Below are 19,740 nucleotides of genomic sequence, written 5' to 3'. Positions count from 1 at the left end.
GGCGCAACCATTCGATGAGCGGGGGGGATTATTAATTAAGAAACGCGTACATTATAGATAATTTGAAGCTAACAGGCTAAACTTAATTATTATTATTATTAAATTGTAAATGTGTTGATAATTTTATATACATATTCTTTAATTACAAAGCGGGGTTTATATAGATAGGTGCGAGCACATGACATCCCTTTCCCATAGTTGGTACAATCGTGAAGTAGGTTGGATTGGGTTGAAAATGTTTCCCAGGCTCTGCCTTCGCGTACTCATACTCTGATCACTCCACCAGGAAAGATTTCGCAAGGATCTTTTACTCAAAGCCATGCGGAATCCAAGAGACTGACGACAACAACATATCCGAAATATTGCCATTATTCCAGTTCTGACGTAGTTTTTTTTAAACAAAGAAATCAGGATGCCCGTGAGAGGTGTAGGAAGAGTTGCTTATCCGAGTAAAAGCGACAATGTTGTAAGTATCGCTGCCTTGAGGAATGTCATGTAACGTTACAATTTTTCCGAAACAGTTTTTTTATTTCTTTGTGGAATAAAACTTAAGCGTTAGAATATGAAAATGTTTTAACACACATAGTGTATATTCATTTTGTCTGTGATAATAAGGTTTATTCACGGATACTGGGTGGAATGCTTCGCTGTGAGCTTCACCTGTTGAGTTTCCCTCAGGGCAGCACTCTCCTGTCAACTTTATTCCAAATAATTGACTTTTTGAACCGTTTCTAATGGACTTTAGCTGTGTTTCCTAGTCATTAAGAGACGCCCACGTCTAAATACAATTTCATAGAAACAAAACTGGTATTGTTGTACATTTGTTGTGCTTTCGCTTTGCGAGTTGCTGACATGTTTGACCGGAAAGTCAGGATTTAACTTTACTTTGACGCTTTGTCGTTTGGTCTCTTGTGTTCCTGTGAGGAATTGAGAGAGATTGTTGTTATATGTCAAAAAACAATACAGGCACAGGTGTTGTGTTAACGTTCTTTTCCTAATTACAGGTTTAGCTCATTTTTATTCCGTTTCAAACAGCACAATTTGGTATTGAGCATTTTATACCTCTAAACTATATTATTAAGCAAGTTGTAAAGCACTAGTATATGCATTTTTAGTATTTGGTTTTGGAAAACATGAGTCAAAAGTTTGGACACACCTACAGTTTTTTGTATTATTATCCACATTTTGTATAACCATAAAGTTTAAGTAATGAAATAACACAAAACAAAGTAAAGGAAGTAGCCTATATACCGTCTACAAAATGATAAACAAATGGAAATGATCTTACAAGTAATTTCTTTAGGATGCTTTTTAAACCATATTAGAGTTTGAAAGTATGCCAGACACTTGTTGATTGCTTTTCCTTCACTTTCTCCAATATTCAGTATATATTTAAATATTTATTTGCATTTTTCACCACGAAAAAGGCATGATCTGGGTAAAAAAAGCTGTTGTTACTGAGCACATAAAAGTCTACAGCAAAATCAATATGGTTATAAAAAATAATTATCTATAGATACAGTGACTACTTATTGCTTTAAATGAAATTAACACAAAAAGGTACAATAAAATCCTGTTTTATATCGGCAGCAAAATTATCACAAGCATATTATGGCCTCTTCTCTCTAGCCAAAAAAACACAAGATTTATATTTGCCTATAAAACTAGTTCCTTCAAGCATTTACATTAAGTAAAATTTCTTACATTTTTTTTTGAATATAAGGATAAAGATGAAATCATTCAGTCAAGTCTGTCCAAACTTCTGACTGACTGTGAACTTTCCAATAACTCAAGTCTTTGCATCAGCTCTAGTATATATGATTTCATATCAGCTCAACTACTATTGCATCAGAAAATAATCTTTAAACTGTTAGTGATGCAGAAACTATTCCTGGAGCTCTCTGTGAGTGTGTGCTGGGAGTGGGACCATGTCACCTTGACTCACTTTGAGTAAAAATGGCTGTGTCTCATTACCTGTGTGCTGCCTACATAGAATGCATTTTGGAGCAAAAATGTCTCTTTAGGCAGCGCACTACATTTTACAACTCAAACTTGCTTCTTATTGCTTGCCTCATCCACATGGGTCGGCTGATGTTGTCGCTTCAGTGTGGAGGTGTTGCATTCGCCCCAGTGGCCCCCTCATTTGGCTTGGTATTTTCTGTCTGGTTTGGCCCAGCGGGAGAGCAGCTTGGGCTGCAGATTATCAGAACTCATTATTCAGGAGTGAAGAGGCCCGATTCTGATGTTAGGATGAGAAGAGTTGTTATAATCACATCCATACTTATAGCTTCTCAAGAGCCAATCTTCTTATACTCACTCTCACAAACCTGATTTAAAGTCTTATTGTTTCTGTGAGCAATATTCAAGTTCATGTAATGAAAGTTTTAGGCCTCGTTTGTCTGTAGAATGTGCACAAAAGCAATTATCCATAACATTTAGATGCATTCAGATGCAATATTAATGTTCTTATGCATGCAAGTTTTTCTAAAAACGAAATTTCTATTATTTACTTACCCTTATGTTATTCCCAAATGTGTATGCTGTAATTTTTTTTCACTGTAATACAAAAGGTCAATTTTTAATCAGTCTTCACAGAGCTTCATTTATAATGACCTTTCAAGCTCCAAAAGGACAAACAAAGTAGTGAGACTTGTATACTAAATTTCAAATCTTGTAAATTAGTTTGATAGCTTTGTGTGAGGAACACCAGACCATTCTATGGAAATCTTTGATCATTCTGCACATTTGAACTGAGGTGAATAACTCCGTGACAAACACATCTACCTGATTTGCATCCATCTTCAGATTAAAAATAGACATGGTAATGTAATATTGTATCATCACTGATTATTTCATTTGCTGTAGCAGAACATGGCTTGTCAAATGAGATTGGAGAGATGCTGTGTAGGGAAATCATTTCTGCATGTTTGTCAAATTACTTCTAAATCTGAATATAGTGCAATATAGACTTATACAAACTACTTACAATTTTTTATTACAGATTTTTTTTTTTTTTTTAACTAAATAGCTATTGGTCACCATGAACACTGTCATTCCTGACCAAGCTCATTCGTGGGGAAGCTTCTGTCTCTCTCAACTGAAAACAGTTACAACCTGAATAAATGCTCCCTCTAGCAGTTTATTTAGATTTGCCATACTCGTTTGGTAAAATGCATTTGCTAGCTAGAAAACTGTAGGCTGTAGTAACTAACGGTAATGACAGTAACTCGTAATTGAGTGTGTGAAATGTTGATGCTTATGTCCTCTAGTTATTTATTGAGTTCAACTTCAGTGTACGACATCAAAGTGCCACGAGAGCTATAAGGGAGCAGACAGTAGTACTTTTGACATCCCACAGTACTGATGTCATACACTGATCGATCTGCACAGTGCTGCTTCAAGCTGAAAACACCATGTTAGGGGAGATAGTTTATCTGCCAGATAGTTTACTGATGCTAGATAGAGTTTATTGTGTAACCAAAATTCCAATTATAATAAAAAAACTTCATGCATACTGAGGGTGTTTAAATTATAAACAGCCCTGAAATATACCAAGACTCTTATTTTAAAATGTCTATGCTTTACTATTGCTGGCAGCTCATTCAAGAAGATAAAATATGCTCTCTTATAACCATCTACAACATAGTACAATCTAAACACTAAACGCTGTCATAAGCACTATTCGGACGGGACTAGTTTTCCAAACTACGTTTGAGTTTCGGTTCTTACCACCTGACGTCTGTGATTTTCATGTACCAATTCGGACGGGACTAGTATCTCCGTGTTTATTACAGAGGTGGGAGGGTCTGATTTGTGCATCTGGGCGTCACAGAGATCACGCGCTCTGTATGCGTGCATTGCATTCATTCAGAATGATTGCCTTAGTATTATTACACAATAAATACTAAATGGCTAGTATAACAAAACCATATTAATGTGTGGTTCCTTTAGTTTAACTTGTTTTCCTTTTTTTTTATTAAATGTAATGAAAACATTATGTAACTGAGTACATAAATGAACGTGAGTAATCTTACCTGATGCTGATATTACAATAGCCAGTATTAACAGTTTACGCGTTCTTGCTCTTGATTTTATTATTTGTATTATTTTTTTATTATTATTTATTTGCCGCTAAGCAAATATATCAAACATCCGCGCGGTAAGAGCATCTACGGTAATTCACGTTGGCCAAAGCACACAAGGAAACGCGTTGTGAAATAAAATATCACCGGCAATCACAGACATTCGCATTCGGACGGGATTAGTTTTCTCAGAGGATCACTGAGTTTGCTGAAAAACGGTAGGTAATTTGCTCTGGAATTATCACAGAGGTTGTGTGAGAAAAACACAGACGTGGCAGATTCGGACGGGATTAAAATCACCAAGTACGTCTGTGAAACGCAGATTTCTCTAACGACCCCCTGTAAAACTAGTCCAGTCCGAATAGGGCTATAGTTTATCTGTATTCACTGACTGATTGCCATGCTGTTAACTTAAAACATGCAACGCTCATATTTATTTGATTAAATCGTACTTTTAAAGTTTAACAATCACATTATTCAATTTTATTTTTATTTTTATAGCGCTTTTTATGATACAAATCATTGCAAAGCAACTTTATAGAAAATTAATGCTTATAATATTTACTAGTAGATTATCAGTGGTGACTTAGTTTATGTACATATGGCAGAAATGTACAGAAAAATCAATTAAAGACGTAATCAAACAGACAACGGACACTATTAACAGCAATTATTATGATGCAATCAAACTTATACCAAATTTTGCTATAAGTTAGGCTGTGTTGACCTTTTTTCACACCCATGTTCCTAAATACATGAAATGAAAAGCTCATGCTATCGAGTCCTGATTACTGTTGAAATTCTTTTGTATTGTTTAGCATTTTACTGTAGTTTCTAATCGGACACGTCTGGGGCAGCTTGCTCCCCCTGACCAAACATGTGGAGCAACATACTTGAATCCGGCTTAATCCACTAGAAGGCTTTTAATTCTGGCTAGTTGCCTCTAATCTCCCACGAGGCCACTTGGCTTTGGTTTTTCTGCTTCAATCATACCTTTTAATTAGGATTCTCTGTTTGCAGATATTCATATTCAGACATAATTTCCTCTGATAATAGACAAGCACGTCCTGAACGAGGACAAAAACAACACACAAAGTACTGTAGTTTTGTTGTGTTTGTGCATTATTTTGAAAGACATCCTGATGTTGTTTACGTCTGCACATACACCAGTGCATGTCATATCACAGCTGGTTTATTGTGAACGCTTCGTGCCAGGCAGAAGGGCACTCGGCACGTCCTCCTGCACAGGATGCACCGCCGTAGTGGTTCAGACTCAATAATGGTTCCACCTGTCTCTCACATTCACTTCAAAGGATTAAATTAGTTAAATATGTGTTAATAATCAGTTTTGACGCCAAACTGCCGTCTCACTATAAATCTAAATGGGCTGTGTGGCAAACAGTGATTGTGTCTAATGTTTCTTGGAGGGGAAGAGCTGTAATTTGCTTCTGCTTGAAGATAAACTATAATTCTGTAATAAAAGATCTTTTGTTTGGCGTATCTGGCTCACTAAGAGTCAAAGCTGTAACATTGAGGAAACATTGAGGATAGCGTGATGTAATGATCTTTTTTTTTTTAAGTTGTGAATTTGAACTATTTGCAAATAATATTTGTATTTTAAAATATGGACACACAAAATGGCTTAATATTTCTTGTCCCATCAAATTTAGTTATGAATTACGCAAATGATTCATGATTCCTATATTTTCAATTTTAGGAAGTATTTAAATAAGTTAAAGTAGTTTGTCACTGAATATTACTGTTGGTTGTTAAACATTTTGTAAAACAGTATTCAAATATTAAATGTTTAGCTACTTGAATATTAAATATATAATATCTCACACTGAATAATAAAAAAATAAAAAAACTGAAGCATCTTGCTAGGATTTGTGTTTGGTAACAGTAAAACCTGTCTTCTTTGATTTGATTGGACATCTCAAAGATTTTGACATCGACGATTGTTAGACCAATGGCCAGCCTAAAAGTGTAACTTTAAAACTTTTTCATACTGCTAACAAACAGAACCGCATCAAAAATATCAAATATTGAGGTAGACAATCTGTCCATTTTGGTTATTGGGGATGATTTGTCCCCCTCAATGTTTATGGTGATTATGACTTTTTAAAGGCTTGTTTACACCAGTCATTCTAAATATAAAAGAATTGCAAGAAGAGTTCACACCAGAACTATAACCATAGAGGAACCACTTTAAAATGATTTTTTTATTTGCCAGCTGATGAATGATCAAAACATTGACAAAGAAAAGAAGCATTAACCAGAATCCATCCTGAAGGATGGCAAAACTGCAGCGCACGTTTATAATAAACAGAACGTGATTGTGCATCGGTGTGGATGCTAATGTAGTCATAGATCTCGTTCTTGTTTTGAACGGATCTTAAGAGCTGCTATAGGAACCTAGCTGAGGCGCTTTTTGAACATTTTAGTAATGTTTTTCTTTGTATTTTGTGGCAGGAAATGCTTCTAACTGACATGGAACAGTTTGAGCCTCTGTGTTGAATATTTTAGGCCGTTTGCCCTTCTCTCTCAGGGTGTACATCCTGTATACATACACATTTATCAGTAGTTCAGTACATGCAAGCTGTGTGATTGTTTGATCTCAGTAGGACACACAGAGTAATGTCAAGATCAGTTCTCATGTACTGTTGCTTCCTGTCTTCTCATCAAAATTTAGTTTAAAAGAAAAAGGTCCACTTGTTTTCTTTCAGATTGACTTGTAAGACATAGTCTTATTACTTTCCAGAAGTTGTTATTTCCTCCCTGGCCGCAAGGAATAAGATTGGGCTTATCTAGGAACGTACAGGATGAGGACAGTTTACAGTTTGCTTCCTCTGGTGCATTGCTTGAACTGTACCACACCCTAAAGATTGCTGACCCTGTGCACAGAGAAAACTCATTACATCCCTACGGCTCTCCAGACGTTGGGCTAATCACTACACTGATGACAGAGATTTCTGGGAAGTGCATCTCTGTCCTCCTCTATCAAATTTGACATGAGTCATGTGTTGTGGATGCAATAACTGTTTTGTAATCCCAGGTCATGCTTATTTTAATTTAAGTTTCATAACCTTGTGATGGAAAGTTTTCCCTCCCATTAAGGGTTTCATCGGTTTGGGGTGTTACTTTAATTTATGGTTTAATTGAATGTACCTTAGTGTCAATTTGAGCAGATATTATTGCAATTACTTAGTCATAAAATTATGCTTTTTTTTTAGCTGGAGGGCAAATGTGTTGTCTAGAAGGCCTATTTTGATTTCCCCTGAGAATATGATTCATTAGCGATTGCTTGGTGAGATTACTTAACAGGGCCGCCAGCATGTAATTGTTTTTGAAAAAACAATGATAGAGGACAAAAATGTATATAGGCTATTCTTTTTAGTCTTTCAGTTGCATCTTATGATAATTTATTATTTTAATTCGTTAGTAAAGTACTAGTGCTATTCAGAAGTTCAAGTTCTGAATGCATGTATATAGATGTTATTGTGAATGATTCATCCATTTATGTTTTTTGTTTCATGAATTTTTTTTTTATAAAAATTGACCACGGAACGTCTGCTGGTGAACAGTATAAATAATATAAATAATAATAATATAAACATAAATAATGTAAAGATAATTGTATAGTTTTTAAAAATGCTTAATACATTTTTATTTGTACATTTTCAATTTTTCATTTTAATTTTAGTTAGTTTTAGTAGTAGTTATTTCTTTTCAGTGTCTGTATAGTTTTAATTAATCTTATTTATTTTTCTTTATTATTATTTTAGTTAACGTTAAAACAAAAGTGTTTTTTAATTGGTATTTTATTGTTTTGTTTTGGTTATAAATGTTTGTTTTTATATAGTTAACTACTGTAAAATAACCTTGATGGCAAAAATGACAAACGTCTCTCCTTTGATCTATGCCAGACATCTCCAGTTATTCAGTCTGTTTCATTGTGAATTAAAATATAATTACTAAAACTGAAATATATATTATATCTAAATATTTACATTTATTCAGCAAAAACAATTAAATATTAAATCTGAACTTATTACATTAATGTATTTTGATCCTCAATTAACCCAGTTAGATCTTTTGCATTTATCTATGGAAAAAAAAACACTAATGCTTTGGGGATTACAAATATTTGCACAAATCCATTTATAGAGCAATTAGTGTGTGTCAGAGATGTGACCTGAGACAGACAGCAAAAGAACATGGGATGGTGGATGAATAAAGAGTTTTTTTACAATAGTGCACCGAGACACAGGCAGTGAAAGCGGAGCATTGTTCCTCCATAAATGCTCTCCGAAACAATGAAGCTCTCATGCTGGAGAGACCCTCAGAGGAAGAGGGGGAGATTGAGGACAGGAAAACTGTTAAGCCTGCTTACTGTATGTGACATAAAGGTGATCCAATATCTAAATGTCCACTTGTGGGAAGAAAACTAGTCTTCCTGGTACCCTTATACTATGTGTGTATATGGTGTTATTTTAAACATTGAGTGTATTTTTTCAAGTAATGCCTCAAACCAAGAGTGCTACGTTATTTTCATGGATTTAAAACAGAGAGCTTGAGAGACATGTTTCCTCCGTGCTTAAACTGCATTTTACAGTGATATCCTTCTGTAAATGTTAGGGATTCACGTGAATGTTTCTATTTTGCATGAAGGCTTGTCCTGACAGTCTGCATTAAACTTCAGACTTCACTGAATGAGTGACGGTGCATCAAACAGACAGAACTCAGCAAAGAGGGAGAAAATGTATATTCTGCACTGGTATTAATTTAGCTGATATATGTTATTAGACTTTAAATTTAAGTTTAAAAGTCAACATGCAATTCAAGTATTTTATGATGGTAAGTAACTGTAAAGGGATAACCGAGTGTGATTTGAATATAATTGTAAGACATTTTTTTACATTTACAGAATAAAGAAATGACTGTAAGTGATAATGTGTTCAGAGTGAATGTGAGCTCCTCTATATCTGATAATACTGAGTTTGTGTTTTTACATTTTTAATATTGGGAATTAAACTGGCCTTTCTCCATTAGTCTGTTTAAACTGTGCTTTATTACTTTTTTACACATAATTTATAGCATAGAGATATATTCAACATACGGTATGTTTTCATAGCATTCAGGTGGCACGTTTGTTTGAAGGACAGCATTGGGCTGGATGGGGACGTTTTTTTTTGTCAATAAAAAAAAAGAGGCTTTTTTTCTGATTAATCAAAAAATAATAATCATCCAACTTATTCATTATCAAAATAATTAGTTGCAGTTGCAAATAGTATTTTTTCTTTTTAAATAATATTGTTTTAAAATTTCTACAGAATTGAAATGAATCAGGCCCACAGGCTTTTTTATTTTTTATTCTTTTGACATTATTGCACCTTGGACATATTTATCATGATCTCTTATTTCAGATACAGTTTATTTTATTTTACTTTTTATTATTTTAATTTTTGTATTTTAATTTATTAATATTTAATGTATTACTAATATATATATATATATTTTTAAATTTTATTTTAGTTGATTTTAAATTGATTATTACTTTATCTTGAATTAATTTGAAACTGTGTAAATACATATTTGAATTGTTGTGTTGAAGTGCTGGTTCTATGTTATCCCTGTTGTCCCTAAACTCACATTATCTGGAACATGAAATGACTTTGGTGCTCATATATTCCTACACCATAAGCTCAAATACCTCCCTTTCTCAGAAAGCGTTGTGATCCGTCAGCACGTTAGCTGAGAGAAAAAAAGAATAAGACCACAAGGTATGAAATGTCAATAAGAATCCATCGTATTTAAAAAGACACAAACGTTCCCTTCCCCACCCTCCCCCCGCTGGCCTGCAGCCTGTTGGCATTCGACATGCTTTGGTTTTGAGGTTTCTTTTATTTAGTGACCGCTCTCGAATTCCCAGTGGAGCTCTAGTCAGTCATTCGGAAACGTCTTGGTATCCCTCATGGAAAACAAAGAGAGGGAGTGTTGGTTTCTTGAGCGGCAGATTTGTGTCATCTGCTGTGAGTAAGAGACTCTCCTGTGTTCATCATATTACCTTTCAGCTCATCATCAGAAACCCTCAACCTCATTGGCTGAAACCTGCAGTGTGGGCAGAGCCAAGTGCCCTTATATGTCCCTGTGGGCAGATCCATTTTTTCCCCCTATGCAAAGCATTATGGGAAGTATACAGGTGTAATCTGCTACCTTCTTATCTTTCCTCATTTGTTTGTTTTATTTGAATGCTTTTACTCTGCAAAGCAAAGCAATGTGGATAGCTGAGGATCTCGGATGCACTTGAGAATTGCTGCGCAGGATGGCTGTTAGGTTTCTGCGTCAGGTAACCTCTGCAGGGCTGTAGGTGTGCACCTGACACCTAAAGGAAAAGCTTACCGTGCACCTGCTCGTTCTGTGCTGTTTGAACGCTGTTGTGTAATGGTGCTTTTTCATAGCTGGACATTTGACCTGTTGTAAAGCTCGTCCTGAGCTGCGTGAGATGCAGGCATTCATAGCTGATGCTGGTGTGTGACTTTAATTACTGAATCAAGTGAAGCAAAATTCACTTTTGAAAATAAGCTAAATACTGAATCTATTAGATGACTGCATCTGCTAAAGCTTACCATTCTTTTATTATGAATGAATTTTTAAAGGTTTTACATTAGATAGATAGGATTATCTATCTATCCATCTGTCTATCTATTGTTCAATTGTTTTATTTCATTCTGTCATTCTTTTGCTCTATCTATAATTATGTAATTTATACAACTATGGTGTTGTTCTATAGTTCTGTTGCTCTGTGTATCGTTCTAACATTCTGTCTTTCTGTCTGTCTGTCGTACTTTCATTCTATCTGTCTGTTCTATTCTTTAGGGAAAAGTTGTATATTTTGTTCTTTTCTGCTTTAACAATTATATTAAATATATAAAAAATAAAGTTTTACTTATTGGTAATTAATAACAGGTGTCATTGTTCATATAAATACAGTTTTCTTTGATAACGCATTGATGTTTGGGCATATTATATGTTGTTTGATGGCTTGTTTGGGGTTTCTTTGCTTGCATTTACCGTCCGCTGATTAAATAACCAGATTGCACGTATCAGTTTACCAAACACAAAGGACCATAAACAACAAATGTTTTGGCAAACAAATTATCTTTCTCGGCACAGCCTTGTTTTTGTTTGTATTTTTTAATTTTTTTTTTTTTGTGTCATTTTGAACTAGAGCTTTTCTTCTGGCATTAGCAAATGTGTTGGCACGTTGGAATGTACGGAAAACTCTGGAAATCCTGGAAGAATGTTTCAGTAACACATTGCCATTAAAAACAAGTGAGTGTCACATGGTATCCTGAGTGACTCACTTATACACACTTATAACTGCCCACACAGAATAAACAATGTACGTCTTGATTCTTCATTGCGGTTGCTTTTAAAAAAATACAAATACAAAAAAAAATGCAGTAAAACTTAAATTCCATTATATGTTATTATAAGATAAGCATTGCTCGTTAAAAATAATTTTAATTCAGTACATTAATCAATATGCTGACAAAGTCATTCGAAAGGACAACGCAGATTAACTTGGTAAAGTTAACTCAATATTAACTGGTAATTTGTTTGCTAGTTGTTTTTGTTTGTCAAAAATCTGACAAAACACACACACATACATACATACATGTATTTTTACCTTGCATGCTAGTTTTATTCTCTCGTAACGTGCATCGATACACAGCGCAGATGTTCTCCGGAACTCTTCCACTCCTGAGGGTTCATCAGACATTTACAGAAATGTCTCACAGTGAAGGGTCAGGTCAGATGAGAAGTGGGTAAAATTAGTCTGTGCTCTAAACATGCCTGGGAGTTTGTCACTTTGAATAGATGTTTGGGTGTGCGTCAAGCGTGGCTTCCTAATGACCTCTGTTTTCGTGATGAGCAGGCTTTGCACATCATCTCCTAACTAAGAGTTAGACAACTATTGTTTTGCTCTCATTGTGTACATTAAAGCATGACCTCTTTCTCAGTGCTGCGAGTTATTTTAGAAAAGGCTCTACAGATTATGCATCAGTGTAAAACTCATTATAATAAGATTATGTGAGCACTGGTTTACATGAACCCTGCAATCCCACGCCGAGATCATGGGAAACATGCCGCTGTTCTGGATTAGATGCCTCCTTGTACCAGGGATGTAAAATCACTGTGGCAGAATAACTGGCGCCGCGCTTCGCCCATTTTCTTTTGAAAATTTTAGTGAGTGGCATCAGATTGCACAGCAGCAATGCTCTATATAAGGTGGTGAGGCTGGAAACCCTCACAGAGGATGACACTGCCTCCTGTCCATCTCTGTTTCTTTGAAACTCATCACTCGCATGATGATGCCTCTTGTTTAAGAATGCTTGTGTATATACTTGAGCACTAGAGGTCAAAGCAACCCTCTGCATTGCAAGTAAATCACTCGCATCTGCGACTAAATCTTTACCTAGGCTACTAAATGATGTCTAATATTAGCCAATGACTAATAAATTCTCCGATTTTATGTGGGATTTGGAGGATAAGTGAAAGTTTAGCACAGATATATTTTCAGTCTCCACACACTCTCTGACTAGTGTAAACGTAGCCTTAGGGTTGCATTCAAAGGGTCTAATTCTTGTGAACTGAACAACTAAAAGCTTAAATGAGCCCAATTTTCTTACTGCTAATTTTAAATACAGAGGTCTTTAAGTCCGCCCTCTTTAAAAGTACCAGTAGTGCTAAGTCGATTTTATTTATTAAGTAATACTTTCATTGTGTTTTATTAGTGTTATTTCAGTAATAATAAATACAGAAATACAGAAAGCACACGCCAACCTCAAAATGACCCTCAGACTGATTATTGGACACCCAAGAACATATTTACCCACAAATGTACTACTTGAGAGACTTTAATCTTTTACATTTCTCTTTTGGTCCTTCACATTCATACCAGCACCCTGCAGGACCCAGCATGAGGATAGTAAGCACAGATAACAAACACTCGCGATAGGCGTTCGGCCCAGTTTCCACTTCTGCTTCGAGGCTTTAGCCTGGACTCAGATGAGCTTCATTAGGACACGACTGATAAACGTCCAGGAGAAGCTTCCCCTGCATGGGCTGATTTAAATTTTACCCACTTTACATGCTCTTTATTTTTTTTATTTTTTTTTCAGTGTCCACCATTTAACATGCCTCCAGCTGCATAGGAGGCAATTACCGAGTGTTGTGGAGTTGCTATTCTGAGATGCTAAGTCTCTCTCTTTATGTGTGTGTGTGTATAATGTTTCAACATCCAATGCCAGAAAGCAGTTCATGCTATCGTTTACATCACATAGCAGGAGGGTAGATGGCTAAGTGAGGTGTCATCCCTGGGAACATGGAGGAAACGCTAGCTGTTTTAATATTAGCAGAAGGAGTGGCGCTAGAAGAATTGTAGCCTTTTGGACGTGTTTTTATGTCCGATAGCCCTCGACCAGCCACTTGAAGAAATTCAATGTGATATACTGATAAGCCTGGGCCATCCACACATTTATCTCACACCATGCATTTAAATGTGCCAGGCGTCTCCTGCCCTACTACAGAATGCATGACCCCTATCTAAAATGCACGCTGACCCTCTTTATAAACACCAATTCGATGTAGACAACACTGTTAAAGCCTCATAAAAGGAAGGGAAATAATTGGGCATCGGTTCGTTTTGTACTCTAGGTTGGTGGTGTTGGAAAATCTGGCAGTTGCTTGGTGAAATGGCACATTTTGTTTCTCTTTGAAGATGAAACGGCGCTTCAAATGAGTTGGAATAGAACAGGGTCACCTGGTTTAGGACGCTGGAAGAGGATGTGGAGGCACTTGTGTTTCTGAACTTTCATTTGGATTTATTGTCTAATAGAAGTGTCACTGGTAATATGGACTTTCTGAAGTGTCTCTTAAGAACATGCCCAAGTATTCAGACAGTTTTTCTATCAATTTTTGAATGCTTAACTTTGATGACGTTGATGTAAAAGTGCTGACACTTTTACATAATTTCTAATGGCATGATTTTTTTATTTGTGGGAACAGAACTGTTTAATATTTTAGAGTGGTTAGAGACAACTTTTAATAAGACATGAACATGGCGTAGGTTTAATGCGTTAGTTTCTCAGATCAGGACTGATTCAATTCATTTCAACTGATCCAATTCTTAATCAAGCTTTGTATGTATTACATTTTGAGTTCAGTTTTATATGTATATCTTGTTTTGATGCACACACTGCCATTCATAAGCTTGTGGGTCGGTGGTTTTTAAAAACGTTTTAATGTTTTATGTTTAACTAGGATATTTATTTGATGATTAAAAAATACAGAACAATTTTGAAATATTACAACAATTTAAATGAAATGTTTTCTATTTATGTTTTAATATGTAATTCCTACTTTTTCAGCATCATTAGTTCAGTCCTCATAGTCACACGAGTCTCAAAAATCATTCAAACATGCTGATTTGCCAGGCAAGAAACATTGTTTTTAGTTTATTTTTAATTAATAGAAAGTTCAAAGGTTTTATTTGATAGAGAATTTGTTTGTAACATTCTAAACGTCTTTACTGACTCTTTTGATGAATTTAGTGCATTCTTGCTAAATAAAAGTATTAATATCTTTCTTTTTTGTTTGTTTTTACTAATCTCAAACTTCTGAATGGCACGGTTTTTAGATGGTTTAGATTTATCACAATGTGCCATAACTGTTTTAAGCATTAATTGTACAATTAATTTGTTATGGGCAGTTATTTGCTAAAATAGGAAGTGTCTATTATTTAAGGAAACATGCAGAAAGGGGGAAATGTTTCATTACAGCAGGAAGCATATGGAAAGTGACAATGAATTTCAAGGAGACTCTTAATCATGTGCTAACAGCTCGCTCACAGCTTGAGCAGAATTCTCTCTGAATTCACAGAGGAACGCAGGCTATTTCTCTGAGCTTGTTATATGTCATGGTATATGCAGAGAGGACTGTGTATGTGGTGTTGAAAAAGTATTTGTTAAATTGCAAGGTAGAAATGGTGAAGGGCATTTGCAGCCATTTACATCGTGATTTATCTTAATTTTTAAAATCACACATTAAATGTTTTGCATCCTGACAGATATCACTGAAATAGGTGTCTACACAAATCACATTTGTCTCTGTGACAGCATTATAGAGTCTAATGCAGTCTCTGTTTGTCATGTGGGATGCTAACTCTGCTAATCTTATTGGAGGCGGGGTTTTGTAGTTGTTTAAGGATGCGTTCACACTTGTAGTTCGGTTGTCATTAAAGTACCGCTAGAGTGATTGGAGGGCAGAATACTCTTTATAATTTAAGAATCTTTGATGCTTTATCGGATATCTTTATAATATTTGATTTTACTTTTTATAATATTGCATTTTATGTTGTTGTTTTTTTATACCAAAACACCTAGATTATATTGATTTGAATGGCTTTAACAAACAGTGTTTTTACATGAATTTTGATTATTTTTGTTGGGGTTTTTGTTTGTAATTTATTTATTTATTTGTTCTAATTTAGAAAAAAAATATTACTGCTATAGGTAACTTATTTTCACTTGTTTTCAGAGTATTTATTCTTCCAAAAGACACACTGATTTCTGGATTACATTTTCCAGTGTCACTCCCAGAGATACTTGTTCAAAGTGTCTAGATTATAAAGACTTTCTTTCTCCATCAGTTGTTGGAGTTGTTATCTGAGACAGTGCTTTATTTTGGAGGACTGCCTGTCCAGTGGAGCAAACAAAGAGCATCAGTCTGATGATGTCTGTCCCTGTGCTGCTTTCTCTGGAAGTGTAAGCGTTCACTTTGCTCTATTTTTACACCCCAGTGTTCTGAGGAAAGAGTAGCTGTGCTTTTTTCTGTTGGGGTTTTATTGTTTTCTCAAAGGAAATAATGTCAAGCCTTTTTGCTTTTTGGTCATGTGTTAAATTAGTGTCTGTTTTAGTGTCAGTACTAAATAATAGAATCAACCACTTGTTTGTCATGGAACAGCTTGTTGAGACACATTGTTGCTGTTATTGTTAGACATTATTACATTCCCGTAGTGCTAGCAACAACAAGGTCATGGTATTTTTTTTTTATTAAAGAAACTAATATTTGAATTCAGTAAGGATGCATTAAACTTATCAAAATATTTATGTCACAAAACATTATTTCAAATTTTCCAAATACTGAATTCATCAAAATACTGATTTAACGAAAATTGTGTTTTTTACAAAATTATTAAGCAGCACAACTGTTTTAAAAATGTATCATAAGAAGACATTTGTTTATTTGTATATATTTGTTGCAATTCAGCTTTGCCCCCACAGGAATAACATAATAATTTTTTACAATATTAACGTGTAGGGGTGTAACGGTTCACAAAATTCACGGTTCGGTTCGATACGATACACTGATGTCACGGTTCGGTTCGGTTCGGTTCGATACGTTTTAGATACAGCAAAATGTAAAAACATCTCAACTTTTCAGAATGCCGCAAGCGCACCGCGGGTCATGTGACAAGAACCAACCAATCAGCTTCATCCTTTCCCGTAACAACGTTGAGAGCTCAGCCAAGATGAAGGAACAGCTGATCATAGTTGTATATGGATTGCAATTTTGAAATAAATTCAGTAGCAGAGCTACTGCAAGCGATTTTTAGAGCTGCAAATCCATTTATCCTTCGCTGAAATTTCCGCGTCTCATGGAGAGAGCACGTCATTGTTGCTTAGCAAAGACAGACGCCTCAGGAGAAAGACGCGCTTAGCGTTTTCCATGCGTTTTTAGGAGCGATATGTGAACGGCCCCTAAGGCGCTCGCTCACTCAGCACGCGCTGAAGGCTCGTTGCAAAATGTCTAATGCATTTAACAGACCAGAAATATAAGATCCTAAAATAAACAACAGGTCTGGTGTTTGGGTTGGATTCCCTGTAAGCTATAGTTTCTAAATGCTGCAGGGATAGTTTGCTGCGTGCATGTTTCTCCTTTTTTTCGTCTTTTCCCAGATAGTACTGACGCATATATCCCAGATATTCCCGCTGGTTTTTTTTTTTTTTTTTTTTTTAATCCCGCTGGTGTACCCTGTCATGTTGCAGATGCGACATACCGTTGTTTTTTTATCCACCACTCTCTTGCCATCACCATTATAGCTTAAAGGGAATCCAAAGTGCACCCAAACACCAGACCTGTTGGTTATTGGAGGATCTTCTCATTTCTAGTCTGTTAAACGCATTGGCTATTTTGCAACGAGCCTTCAGCGCGTACTGAGTGAGCGAGCGCCTGCTGAGTAGCCTAACATAAACATATAAGATGGTGTTTTTTTCTTCTTCGGGAGTGTCAGGGGCGTTGCCTGTTACGTTGTTTGGGTTATTGGGCTACCTTGTTGAACGCATATCATTATATTTCTTTCTCTCTCTTTTTTTTTTTTTTTTTTCAAATATAATTAATTACTCCAACGAACCGTTCGGTATACATAATGCGTACCACGTACCGAACCGAAAGCGTCGTACCGAACGGTTCAATACGAATACGCGTATCGTTACACCCCTATTAACGTGTAATAAGGTAACATTTGTAAGTTTATGTGTGTAAATTCATAATCGGTCATTACATCTGTCTGATTTGAAAATGCCTAGGCCTGTATAATTAAATTGTACAGTAACTGAAATGATGTCAAGCATGTGTGTATAAGCTGCTAGGTGCATCAACAGGTCGTCTTCATTTAATAAGTTACTCGTTAAGGACTAGGGATAGATTGCTTGATAGATTGCTAATATGGACAGGGACGGCAAGAGATTGTTAGTGGGCGTAAAACCATCTAATCTTCATTTCACCGCTAACAGAGATAGTATTGTGAGTGCCTGGTTTATGACCCATGATCTCTTATTGTCTTATGTTTACAAATCCAAGCCTACATCATTAAAGGGGGGGTGAAATGCTCGTTTTCACTCAATATCCTGTTAATCTTGAGTACCTATAGAGTAGTACTGCATCCTTCATAACTCCAAAAAGTCTTTAGTTTTATTATATTCATAAGAGAAAGATAGTCTGTACCGATTTTTCCCGGAAAAACACGAGCACCTAGAGGCGTGACGTGTGGGCGGAGCTAAAGAATCACGAGCGTCAGTAGGCTTTTGGGTTGAGCGCGTCTGGAAGCTGTGACACTGTGAGGACAAAACCAACCAAAACAAACCACGACTAACAGTCAGATTCAGCGTATATTTATGATCCAGAATCAGATCCAGAGGCTGAAATTGAACAAGAGCAGCATCAGCAATCAGTCTCTATGTGGTATGTACTGAAACTGTATATATTTGCTTAGCGGTTTTGGAAAATGACTAAGTTCCACTTTGTCGTCTTTTTTTTTTTTTTTAAGCTGTACATGTGGAAAGTGCAGTTTGATGACAACATTGCATGTTGTTTACTTGATGTGCTTACGCGCCGATAGCTAAGTTAATAACACAGAGATATTTGAAGCAGTTTTACTCACCGCATGCGGATCCAACACACGATCGTGACCCTTTTTCGTTGGGACTGCATTATCCTTAAGAAATAAATGATGATATATTTTAGTTGCAACATAAGTTTGCCGAAGGTTTTGGTTTTGAACAACTAAATGCAATAAGCCATATTTTGTAATGAGACATATAAAAATATATGTAAAAAATTATTAAATGTTGTATTTATAGTAAGTTTTTTAAAGTGTTGATTTTTATTTTATTTAATAAACTACTTTCAGTTTCGGTTTTCGGCAAAATGAAATGGATCACTGATAAATAGATAACACTAAAATACTTGTATGCTATGAATACAAATGCAAGTGAGAGCTACCCTGCTAAAGCATTTTAAAAACGTTGCAATTTTTTCCTCAGCGATACACAATGTTGAAATATTAAAGTGAATACTGTTGTCCTGCAGATCGCTGCAGTCTCTTGGGATTTCTTGAGAGAGTGTGTGTGTGTGCACAGGCTAATACACTTCATCTGTACACACAAATATGCAGGTATTGATCTGTGTGTGTGTATGTAAATGTAGGCCAGTTGTGTATTAGGATTACATAAGAAGAGAGCCGGCAGAATCATAGTGAGAGTATGAGAGGGAGAGCAGACATGAAAACGGTGCTGTGCCGAAAGTGGGCACGCGCTGTGCAGTCGTTCAGGACTCGCCGTGGCTCCGTGAGTCTTATTTATAGTCCCTCTCTCTCTCCCTCTCCCTCTCTCTCCGGGCACCTAATCTTCTCCGCCTCAGAGCTTAATTAGATTGGAGGTCGGGTGGCCATGGGGAGAGATGAGTGTGAACTGGCTCCCCTTTGGTTGCTGCGTGCGCCTGCAGAGAGCCCAGAGATGGAGGCGGCGCGGAGGGGCACGAATCGAGGTGCGGGGGGAGACCGAGGAGCTAAGGAACAGCTTCATCATCCTCTTCTCACCCAGGCATGCGTCATGCCTGCTCAGACTGCTGGTGGGGATGGAAAAAAAGGCGTTTGCGGTGGCTTGATCCTCCAGGGATAAACCCTTCCGTCAGCTGCCACCTTAGAAAGAAGATTGACGTGTTTCTACCCCCTTTCCTAGATCCTGCTGTAGGCTCGATTTGTACGGAGTTGGTTTGTATCGTGTTAGTGGGCGTGTTTTGTGATTGTGTG

The 19,740-nt window shown here is 36.2% G+C and overlaps 1 protein-coding gene across 2 annotated transcripts in view; it reads left to right on the top strand.

Annotated features, from left to right (window-relative positions):
* The first annotated feature begins 220 nt into the window (after positions 1–220).
* Positions 221–19,740, top strand: part of LOC128018913 (tight junction protein ZO-2) — a 55,698-nt gene continuing 36,178 nt past the window's right edge. Inside the window, exon 1 of one of the 2 annotated variants that reach the window (XM_052604784.1) lies at positions 221–466. In XM_052604784.1, the coding sequence (XP_052460744.1) occupies positions 413–466 (54 nt within the window). In that variant the 5' untranslated portion in view covers positions 221–412. Of the gene's footprint in view, positions 467–10,265; positions 10,432–19,740 lie in introns of those variants that run through there. The other variant, XM_052604786.1, reaches the window with a different exon arrangement.

This window comes from Carassius gibelio, chromosome A8 (assembly GCF_023724105.1).
Source record: "Carassius gibelio isolate Cgi1373 ecotype wild population from Czech Republic chromosome A8, carGib1.2-hapl.c, whole genome shotgun sequence".
NCBI classification, from domain to species: domain Eukaryota; kingdom Metazoa; phylum Chordata; class Actinopteri; order Cypriniformes; family Cyprinidae; genus Carassius; species Carassius gibelio.
Note: the sequence above shows the minus strand (reverse complement) of the source record. Positions and strands in the feature narration are given on the sequence as shown.